The sequence below is a fragment of the Carcharodon carcharias genome, chromosome 5 (assembly GCF_017639515.1).
Source record: "Carcharodon carcharias isolate sCarCar2 chromosome 5, sCarCar2.pri, whole genome shotgun sequence".
Taxonomy (NCBI): domain Eukaryota; kingdom Metazoa; phylum Chordata; class Chondrichthyes; order Lamniformes; family Lamnidae; genus Carcharodon; species Carcharodon carcharias.
The window spans coordinates 114,731,600-114,743,619 of NC_054471.1; the positions used below are offsets into that span (position 1 = coordinate 114,731,600).

The window sequence follows — 12,020 nt, forward strand, 5'->3', positions numbered from 1 at the left end:
AACAAGTTCCAAAGAGTCACGTTTGACTCAACTCCTAACAGATGCTACCAGACCTACTGAGTTTTCTCAGCACTTTGGATACTGGAAATCTGAAATAAAAACACAGTATTTTGCTTTTATTTTAGCGTTATATTAGCAGCCCTTCTAGTTACAAATTCATAGTGTCAATGTTTTTTGGAAACTCATACAGTAAATTGCTGCATTCCTTGTATCTAACCAATTTGCCACTTCCAAAAACATTAACTTTGTCAAATGCAACCAATCCTTGATTAGCCCATACACTCCTAAATGGTCACTAATTTTATATTGAATGAGGGATGCGAAGAGTTTATACCGCATTGGCAGCATGCATTGATATCAGTCTTTTTGACATACTTCCACATAATGGTATAGCAGTATTGCACAGCCAAGGATTAGGGCTCTCTGGCCTTTGACATAGTTGACTACACCCTCCTCCTCCAAATCCTCTCCATGGTCATCCAGCTGGGTGGACTGTACTTGCCTGGTTCTACAATGGCTTCTCTTCCTGCCACTACAGTGATCTGGGTCCCACAAAGATCTGTCCTTGGGCCCCCTCCTACTTCTCACTTACATGCTACCCCTCACTGACTTCATCCAAAAACAGTGTTTCCATAAACATGTTATGTTAGCTCTATCTCACTGCCTTTCTCAATTCCTCCCTATCTCTAAATTGTGTCACTGTTTGTCTGACATCCAGTACTGATGAGCAGATCTTTCCTCTAAATTTGGGAAGACTGAAACCATCATCTCCAGTTCCTGCCCCAAGCTCTGTCCCCTAGCCACCGATCCTATTCCTCTCCCTGGCTCCTGCCTGAAGCTGAATATTCTGTTTAGAAAGTTGGTAACATATTTGGCTTCTGACCATATATCCATGCCAATACTAAGACCACCTATTCCCACTTTTGTAAGATTGTCCAATTCTGCCCTCTTCAGCTCCTAGAGATATTGAGTATAAAAGCTGAACCTTTATAAAGCTCTGGTTAGGCCCCATCTAGACTATTGTGTCCAGTTCTGGTCAGCACACTTCAGGAAAGATATGAAGGTCCTTGAGGGGTGCAGAGGGAATTTAACAGAATGGTTCTGGGGTTAGGGGGTTTTAGTTGCAAGGTTAGGCTGAAAAGGTTGGGTTGTTCTCCTTGGAGCAAAGGAGATTGAGGGAAGATTTGATAGAGGTTTACAAAATTATGACAGGTTTAGATAAGGTAGACAAGGAAAATCTCTTCCCATTAGCGGATGGTACAATGAGTAGGGGACACAGCTTTAGATTTTGTACAAGAAATGCATGGGGAATGTGAGGAAGAACTTTTTTACGCAGTGAATGGTAAGGACCTGGAACTTGCTGCCCATGAGGGTAGTGGAAGCAGAAACAATCAATGATTTCAACAGGAAATTGATGGATACTTGATGGAAATAAACTGATAGGACTACAGGGATCGAGCAGAGGATTGGGACTGACTGGATTGCTTTGTGGGAGCCGGCATAGACTCGATGGGCCAAATGGCCTCCTGTGCCATAAAGGACTCTGTGCTCTGCTGCTGAAACCCTCATTCATATCTTTGTTACCTCCACACTAGACAACTCCAACATACTCCAGGCTGGCGCCTCACGTTCTGCTATTTGTAAACTTGAAGTTATCCAAACTCTGCCGTCCGTGTCCTAAGTCACATCAAGTCCCATTCACTCATCATTCCTGTGCTCGCTGACCTACATTGGCTCCCAGTTAAGCCACACCTCAATTTTAAAATTCTTATCTTTGTTTTCGAATTCCCTTCATGGGCTCTCCCCTCCCAATCTCTGTAATCTCTTCCAGCCTCTCAACCCTCCCAGACATCTGCACTGCTCCAATTAAGGCATCTTGTGCATCCTGGATTCATTGGGATGCCTTCAGCTACTTAGGCCCTAAACTCTGAAATTCCCAACTTGTACCTCTCTACATCTACCTTGCTTTCTTCCTTTAAGATGCTCCCTAAAACCTACCTTTTTTTTGAATCAGCTTTTGGTTAGTGGCTGTAATATTGCCTTCCGTGGTTTGGTGTCAGATTTTGTTTGATAATGCTGTTAATTGTATATCAATTGTGTTTAATTGTATTCTTCTGAAGGGCATTCATTGGAGACTTATCATTTGAGCAGTGAGAACTCTGATTGTTGGGTTGGAGATGCACACTATGTCATGTGTGCCTCTAAACAAAAGCTTCAAAGAGTACAAAAACTTGGCTGCAGTGTTCAATCCTTCACTGCCTAGCTACCTGAGTTCTAACAAATGTTCCTGTGAAGTGTCTTGGGATGTTTTACTATGTTATAGGTGCTATATGAGTCAAAGTTGTTGTTGAATGTGTTTCTTAATGGGTCAGGTGATTATACGTTTCATGCATGATGGAGCTGTTCAGTGTTCTCACAGCCTGTTCCGACTTCTATAGAGGAATAGTGCTTCATAGATGGAGGAAGATCTTGTTGCATAGGTCTCTGGAAGTGGTTCAGAGGCAGAATATACCTTTGGGTGCATTTACAATACATTGCGGTGTCACTTTGTAAGTTATTTATATTACATAGAGGGAAGCCTTGTATGTATATTTACTAAACTTACTAAAGAAATTACAACACAGCAAAAATAAGTTAAAATGCAACACTGTATTTAATGAACAGTTGAAACAGTGAATGAGCTGTAAGTATACAACCTGAGCCACCCACAATGTTTTGAGGTGACAAAATTCCAAATAACGTTGTTAGTACTTGAGTGTGTCCAGTCTTGCTCTATGGATATAATGAGTTCTTGTATTTTTGCTTTGCACAGGTGCTAAAGTTGATATTTGCATTCAATCAGGCTGTTTAACTTGAATGAAGTAGTGTGGGTTTCCCTAGAGGTAAAAGACTTGTACTGCATGGAATATAGCCAAGTTTAGAAAGTGCTTAGAGCATCTCTTGAATGTTGGTGACAGAGCTCTTTCCTGGGCGGCAAAATTTGGAGTTGCAGACAGATGTTGTATAAAGAGTATTGTTTGGTCTAAAACCTTAGGTTGAGAGGAACAGCATTAAAGACCTCTCTAATCAAAGTTGTCAGGTCAGTGTTTTTAATTTTATGCTGTATTGTTTTCATCCTTTTATAGATTTCTACTGCAAGCACATGTCCAATGAAATCTCTTTCAGCACAAAGGTATGCAAGAATAGAACCACCAGAAAAATGTCTAAGTGCATCTGTTTGGTCAACAGAGCAGAATTGTATGGACTGGCTCTCGAGGAAGTCTTTTGCATATCTCCAGGTATAATTTTTTTTAAAAAAGTGACTAGTAATGAGGTTGCTGGATGCACACAGAGAAACTGCATTAAAGTGCCAACAGGTAGATCAGAGATTTTGGCCAATCACATTCTAGTGACCCTCGTTCAGTGTTGCACAGAAGCTCCAGATGCTAAAACTGATGAGCTGTGATGAATGGGGTAGAATTGCTTAGTTGGCTGACTTAATCCTAAGCAACTCTTACAGTGATCATGATCTTTCTAGATGATCAAAAGCTGGTCAATACTTTGCACAATGACATGCAGTCAGCATCCTGGTGCTCTGTATGGCTTTGGGTTACGTTTGGATGTAGGCTTTGTGCAGCATAGAAAGTTGTAAAACTGCAGTAAATAGGACTAACATTTCTTGAAGATATTTGTACTTCTAACTTTTCCAGCCATTTTACCAGTGTGTTTTAATGTCAGCTTTTTGTTGCTGAAGTGCATTTGTCATCTTTTTCATTAGCTTTTTAATGAAATTTGGGACATCTGATCTCAGTGAAGCGGGTAAACTGATTAAATAGCAACTTCCATTTATTATAATTATGATACGTTTCCCAGGGGGTGTTCAGTAAAGTAGAAATGAATGGTAAACAAAGCCAATAATGTGATTCTAGATAAAATAATTGCTCAAGCTGTTCACAATCTTGTGTTAGATCAGTCCCAGTCAAAGCAGGGTATCTGGTTGCATTGCCTTTTGAATATGGCTAATTTTAATAAAATTACTGCTTCACGGTTTGATAATGTGATGAATTTTTTGCTGGAAATAGTATCAGTCAGAGTGCTTATGTATTGGGTGAAACGTTTGCATTAATGGGTAAGACTATTGTTTTAATGTTTAGTTTTGCTTGAAACACTTCTCTATTATGACCAACCTCATTAAGATCCTGCTCTGGCATGGTTACAGTTGATGTTTTCTATAATGTCATTAAATTGTTTATGCTCCATAGTGAAATAATTTTAGTCCCTATCAAATGAAGTATGTTTTATGAAATTTCTAAATCATCGGAAATATAATCCAACAATCTCTCAAATTAGATCTACGCTTTTCTTAGATTTAATAAGATTCAGAGCTAATTAGTCTTGAGTTTGTTTTGACTAAGATGGTAAATTATAATTTTCGTTATCAACTCTCTTACTACCACTGTCCGCAAAATATTGTGGCATCGATTTTTAGATACAATTGCTCTGAAATGCCACCTTTTAGATTGAGTCTTCTCATTTTAAATCAACTGTTGCTCAAGGGTAACACTACCCTTTCTGAATCAGAGAGATGGAGGATCATGTCCCACTTCAAAGCCTTGAACATGTAATCTAGTCTGACATTCTAGTGCAGCAATGAATAGGTGTTGCATTTTGGAGATGCTGTCTTTCAGAACAGATATCAAACCAAAGCCCTGTCTGCTCTTACAGATGGAGGCAAAATATCCCATGGGTGCATTCAAAGAGCGGGGGGAGTCCTCCTAGTGACCTGAGCAACATGTAGGTTTTTTTTATTCATTCACAGGATGTGGGCTTCGTTGGCTGGGCCAGGGTTTATTGCCCATCCCTAGGTGCCCTTGAGAAGGTGGTGGGGAACTGCCTCCTTGAACCACTGCGGCCCATGTGGTGTAAGTACACCCACTGTGTTGTTAGGGAGTTTCAGGATTTTGACCCAGCTACAGTGAAGGAACGGTGATATATTTTCAAGTCAGGATGGTGAGTGACTTGGAGAGGAACTTCTGGGTGGTGTTCCCATCTAACTGCTGCCCTTGTCCTTCTAGATGGTAGTGGTCAACGGTTTGGAAAGTGCTGTTGAAGGAGCTTTGGTGAATCCCTGCAGTGCATCTTGTAGACGGTACACACTGCTGCTACTGTGCGTTGGTGGTGGAGAGAGTGAATGTTTGTGGATATAGTGCCAATTAAGCAGGCTGCTTTGTCCTGGATGGTGTCAAGCTTCTTGAGTGCCGTGGGAGCTGCACTCATCCAGGCAAGTAGGGAGTATTCCATAAACCCCGACTTGTGCCTTGTAGATGGTGGACAGGCTTTGGGGAGTTAGGAGGTGAGTTACTTGTCATATGATTCCTAGCCTCTGACCAGCTCTTTTAGCCACAGTATTTATATGGATAGATCAGTTCAGTTTCTGGTCAATGGTAACCTGAGGATGTTGATAGTGGGGGATTCAATGATGGTAATGCCATTGAGCATCAAGGGGCAATGGTTAGATTCTCTCTTGCTGGGGATGGCCATGGCCTGACACTTGTGTGGCGTGAATGTTACTTGCCACTTGCCAGCCCTGGATATCGTCCAGGTTTTGCTGCATTTGGACATGGACTGCTTCAGCATCTGAGGAGTCGTGAATAGTGCTAAACATTGTGCAATCATCAGTGAACATCCCCACTTCTGACCTTATGATAGAAGGAAGGTCATTGATGAAGCAGCTGAAGATGGCTGGGCCTAGGACACTACCCTGAGTAATTCCTGCAGTGACGTCCTGGAGCTGAGATGTCTGACCTCCAACAACAACAACCATCTTCCTTTGTGCAGGGTATGACTCCAACCATTTGAGAGTTTTCCTCCTGATTCCCATTGGCTCCTTGATGCCACACTCAGTCAAATGCTGCATTGATGTCATGGGCAGTCACTCTCACCTCACCTCGGGAGTTCAGCTCTTTTGTCCATATTTGAACCAAAGCTGTATTGAGGTCAGGAGCTGAGTGACCCTGGCGGAACCCAAACTGAGAGTCTGTGAGCAGGTTATTGCTGAGCAAGTGCCGCTTAATAGCACTGTTGATGACCCGTTCCATTACTTTACTGATGATGGCGAGTAGACTAGATGGGGCGGTAATTGGCCGGGTTGGATTTGTCCTGCTTTTTGTGTACAGGGCATACCTCGACAATTTTCCATGTTGCTGGGTATCTGCCAGTGTTGTAGCTTGGCTAGGGGCATGGCAAGTTCTGGAGCACAAGCCTTCAGTACTATTATCGGAATATTGTCAGGGCCCATAGCCTTTGCACTACTCAGTGCCTTCAGCCATTTCTTGATATCACGTGGAGTGCAACGAATTGGCTGAAGACTGGCATCTGTGATGCTGGGGACCTCCAGAGGAGGCCGAGATGGATAATCCACTCGGCACTTCTGGCTCAAGATTGTAGCGAATGCTTCAGCCTTATCTTTTGCACTGATGTGCTGGGCTCCTATATCATTGAGGATGGGGATATTTGTGGAGCCTCCTCCTCCTGTGAGTTGTTTAATTGTCCACCACCATTCACAAATGGATTTGGCAAAGCTTAGATCTAATCTGTTGATTGTGGGATCGCTTAGCTCTGCCCATCACTTGCTGCTTATGCTGTATGGCATGCAAGTAGTCCTGCGTTATAGCTTCACAAGATTGAAACCTCATTTTTAGGTATGCCTGGTGCTGCTCCTGGCAAGCCCTCTTGTACTCTTCATTGAACTAGGGTTGATCCCCTGACTTGATGGTGATAGCAGAGTGGGGGATATGCCGGGCCCTGAGGTTACAGATTGTGTTTGAGTGCAATTCTGCTGCTTCTGAGGGCCTGCAGCGCCTCATGATGGCCAGTCTTGATTTGCTAGATCTGTTTAAAATCTATCCCATTTAGCACAGTGGTAGTGCCACACAGCACGATGGAGGCTATCCTCAATGTGAAGGTGGGACTTTGTCTCCATAACAGCTGTGTGGTGGTCACTCCTACCGACACTGTCATGGACAGATGCATCTGCGGCAGGCAAGTTGGTGAGGACGAGGTATGTTTTTCCCTTTTGTTGAATCCCTCACCACATGCCACAGACCCAGTCTGGCAGCTGTGTCACTTAGAGCTCGGCCAGTAGTAGTGCGACCAAGCCATTCTTGGTGAAGGACATTGAAGTCCACCACCCAGAGTACATTCTGCACCCTTGCCACTCTGTGTTTCCTCCAAGTGGTGTTCAACATGGAGGGGCCCTGATTCACCAGCTGAAGGAGGGCAGTATATAGAAACATAGAAAATAGGAGCAGAAGTAGGCCATTTGGCCCTTCGAGCCTGCTCTGCCATTCATCATGATCATGGCTGATCATCCAACTCAATAGCCTGCTCCCGCTTTCTCCTGATATCCTTTGATCCCTTTCGCCCCAAGAGCTATTTCTAACTCCTTGAAAACCTCAAGTACTTTTTGTCGTAGCGAATTCCACAGGCTCACCACTCTCTAGGTGAAGAAATTTCTCCTCATCTCAGTCCTAAATGGTCTACCCCGTGTTCTCAGACTGTGATCCCTGGTTTTGGACTCATCTACCGTCGGGAGCATCCTTAATGCATCTACCCTGTCTAGTCCTGTTAGAATTTTATAGGTTTCTATGAGATCCCCCCTCATTCTTCTGAACTCTAGCGAATATTATCCTAACGGACTCAATCTTTCCTCATATATCAGTCCGCCATCCCAGGAATCAGTCTGGCAAACCTTCGCTGCACTGCCTCTATAGCAAGAACATTTTCTTCAGATAAGGAGACCAAAACGGCACACAGCATTCCAGGTGTGGTCTCACCAAGGCCCTGTATAATTGCAGCAAGACATCCCTGCTCCTGTATGCGAATCCTTTCGCTACGAAGGCCAACATACCATTTGCTTTCTTTACTGCCTGCTGCACCTGCTTGCTTACCTTTAGCGACTGGTGTACGAGGACGCCCAGGTCTCATTGCACATTCCCCTCTCCCAATTTAGTTCAGTTAATAATATGCCTTCCTGTTTTTGCTACCAAAGTGGTAACCTCACATTTATCCACGTTATACTGCATCTGCCATGCATTTGCCCACTCACTCAGCTTATCCAAATCACATCTGCTCTCTGCATCCTTCTCACAGCTCGTCCTCCCACCCAGCTTTGTGTCATCTGCAAATTTGGAGGTATTACATTTAGTTCCCTCATCTAAATCATTAATATATATATATTGTGAATAGCTGGGGTCCTAGCACCGATCCCTGCAGTACCCCGGTACCATTGCCTGCCATTCGGAAAAAGACCCATTTATTCCTACTCTTTGTTTCCTATCTGCCAACTAGTTTTCTATCCATCTCAATACAATACTCCCAATCCCATGAGCTTTAATTTTACACGCTAATCTCTTATGTGGGACTTTGTCGAAAGCCTTCCGAAAGTCCAAATAAACCACATCCACTGGCTCCCCCTCATCAACTCTACTAGTTACATCCTCAAAAAATTCCAGTACATTTGTCAAGCATGATTTACCTTTCATAAATCCATGCTGACTCTGATTCTGCCACTGTTTTCCAAGTGCTCAGCTATTAAATCTTTTATAATGGATTCTAGAATTTTCCCCACTACAGATGTCAGGCTGACTGGTCTATAATTCCCTGTTTTCTCTCTCCCTCCCTTTTTAAATAGTGGGGTTACATTAGCTACCCTCCAATTTGTAGGAACTGTTCCAGAGTCTATAGAATCTCGGAAGATGACCACCAATGCATTCACTATTTCTAGGTCTACCCCCTTAAGTACTCTGGGATGTTGATTATCAGACCCTGGTGATTTATCGGCCTTCAATCCCATCAATTTCCAGAACACCATTTTCCTACTAATTCTGCTTTCTTTCATTTCTCCCTCTCATTAAACTTTGTGGTTCCCAACATTTCTGGTATGTTATTAGTGTCCTCCTTTGTGAAGACATTATCAAAGTATGTATTTAGTTTGTCAGCCATTTCTTTGTCCCCCATTATAAATTCCCCTGTTTCTGACTGTAAGGGACCTACATTTGTCTTCACACACCTATGGAAACTTTTACAGACAGTTTTTATGTTCCCCACAAGTTTACTCTTATACTCTATTTTCCCCTTCTTAATCAATCCCTTGGTCCTTCTTTGCTGAATTCTAAACTGTTCCCAACCCTCAGGTTTGTTGTTTTTTCAGGCCAATTTTTATGCCTCTTCCTTGCATCTAATACTATCTCTAATTTCCCTTGTAATCCATGGTTTGGCCATCTTTTCTGTTTTACTTTTGCACCAGACAGGAATAAACAATTGTTGCTGTTCACACATGCACTCTTTGAATGTTTGCCATTGCCTATCCACTGTCATCCCTTTAAGTAACGTTTCCCAATCCATCATAGCCAACTCGTGCCTCATACCATCGTAATTTCCTTTATTAAGATTCAGGACCCTAGTCTTAGAATCAACTACATCATTCTCCATCTTGATGAAGAATTCTGTCATATTATGGTTGCTCCTCCCCAAGGGGCCTCGCACAACTATATTGCCAATTATTCCTTTCTCATTACACAATACCCAGTCTAGGATGGCCTGATCTTTAGTTTGTTCCACAACGTATTGGTCCAGAAAACCATCCTGTATACACGCCAGGAATTCCTCCTCTACGGTATTGTTACTAATTTGATTTGCCCAATCTATATGCTAATGTAGATTAAAGTCACCCATAATTACAGATGTTCTTTTATTGCTTTCGTCTCTAATTTCCTGTTTAATGCCATTCCCAATAACACCGCTACAGTCTGTGGATATCAGTCCTGGTCCTGCCCAGGTGTAACCCGTCCGGTTTGTACTGTCCCACCTCCCCCAGAACCGGTCCCAATGTCCCTGGAATCTGAAACTCTCCCCCTCACACCATCTCTTCAGCCACGTATCCATCCGATATATCCTGCTATTTCTACTCTGACTAGCACGTGGCACTGGTAGTAATCCTGAGATCACTACCTTTGAGGTCCTACTTTTCAACTTACTTCCTTACTCCCTATATTCTGCTTTTAGGACCTCATCCCTTTTTTTACCTATGTTGTTTGTACCAATGTGTACCATGACCACTGGCTGTTCTCCCTCTCCGTTCAGAATGTCCTATATCCTCTCTGAGACATCCTTGACCCTAGCACCAGGGAGACATCATACCATCCTGGAGTCTTGTCTGCGGCCACAGAACCGCTATCTATTCCCCTTACAATTGAATCCCCTATAACTATTGCATTCCCACACTTTTTACTCCTTCCCTGTGCAGCAAAGCCAACTGTGGTGCAACGAATTTGGCTGTTGCTGCTTTCTCCTGAGAGGCCATTCCCCCCCAACAGTATCCAAAGCGGTATATCAGTTTTGCAGGGGAATAGCCACAGGAGATTCCTGCACTACTTGCCTGGTCCTCTTGCTCTGCCCAGTGCTCTACCCATTCCCTTCCTGCCTGTGGACTCTTAGCCTGGGGTGTGACCACCTCTTTATACGTGCTATCCATGATACTCTCCGCCTCACATATGCTCCACAGTGTCCCTAGCCGCTGCTCCAGTTCCGAAACCCGGGCTTCCAGGAGCTGCAGCTGGAGACACTTGCCGCACATGTTCTGGCCCCGGGCACTGGAAATGTTTCCGGCTTCCCACATAGAACAAGAGGAGCACACAACAGCTTTGAGCTCTCCTGCCATTACTTACTCCTTTAAATTAAATTAAACCTTTTGGAAGATACTTAATATCAATTACCCTAGGGCCTTTCTTCCCTGCTCCTTGTTGTTGCAGAATATAGCCCTTACAAATGATGAACCACAAAATAAGACCTTAAAAACTATAAGCAATAAAAGTAGTAAATACTTACCCGACCTTACTCATGGTACTCTAAAGGATCACCTTGTTCCCTCTTCACTGAACTCCCTCAGTCACCAAACTCCAACTTAAGCACTCTACTGAAGCCCAAAGCAGCACTCCAATGCAGACCCAGTGCATATGGTAATCAGTAGGAGGTTTCCTTGCCCATGTTTGACCTTCGTGGGGTCCAGAGTCGATGTTGAGGACTCCTGGAGAAATTCCCTCCCAACCGTATACCACTGTGCCGCCACCTCTGCTGGGTCTGTCCTAATGGTGGGATAGGACATAACCAAGGATGGTGATTGTGGTGTCTGGGACATTATCTGTGAGGTATGATTCTGTCAGGGTGACTATGTGAGACTGTTGCTTGACTAGTCTGTGAGACTGTTCTCCCAATTTTGGCACTAGCCCCCCCGCCAGATGTTAGTAAGAAGGACTTTGCAGGGTCGACAGGGCTGCGATTGCTGTTGTCATTTCTGGTGCCTAGGTTGATGCCAGTTGGTCTGCCCGGTTTCATTACTTTTTTGTGACTTTCTAACAATTTGTTACAACTGAGTGACTTGCTAGGCCACTTCAGGAGCATTTAAGAGTCAACCACATTGCTGTGAATCTGGAGTCAAAAAAAGGCCAGATCAGGTAAGGAGGACAGATTTCCTTCCCTAAAAGACATTATCTCATCAAATGCTACAAAAAAAATCTGATAATTGTTTGTGGGAACTTGCTGTAAGAAAATTGTTTGCTGTGTTTCCCTACAATAATGACTCTGGCCCTGGTTTTAAAATGGGCAAGGCAGATATGGTGCCCTTGAGCACCAAAGCAGGCATGCATCTGGGGATAAGGAAACTGGCTGAGCCTTACTTCCATAAATGTTTTCTGACTCTTGCCCAAACTTGGCCAGCTCCACTACCTGGCTGGTGGTTAGGATCATGAATTTGGGTGGCAGGAGGCTGAAGCAGGGGTCCAGCAGTCTTCGAGCCCCAGCAGTCAGATATACGGTGAGTTGAAGGTGTGATTGGGCAAGACCCCAAATCAAGGGAGGCCCGTTTTCCTTTCGGCTCACAAAGACACTTAAAATAAAATTTTAAAATACACTGGCCTGAACTGCTTATGGTCCATAACCTTGCTGTTGACAAGCTAGGCCTAATGATGATGGCGTCACTGTTG

General features: G+C 43.6%; 1 protein-coding gene across 10 annotated transcripts in view; it reads left to right on the forward strand.

Annotated features, from left to right (window-relative positions):
- fam228a (family with sequence similarity 228 member A) overlaps nt 1-12,020 on the forward strand; it is a 50,657-nt gene that overhangs the window by 1,759 nt on the left and 36,878 nt on the right. For all 10 annotated transcript variants that reach the window (XM_041187985.1, XM_041187983.1, XM_041187978.1 and 7 more), the window contains exon 2: nt 3,126-3,278. In XM_041187985.1, coding sequence (XP_041043919.1) covers nt 3,150-3,278 — 129 coding nt within the window. In that variant the 5' untranslated portion in view covers nt 3,126-3,149. The remainder of the gene's footprint in view (nt 1-3,125; nt 3,279-12,020) is intronic.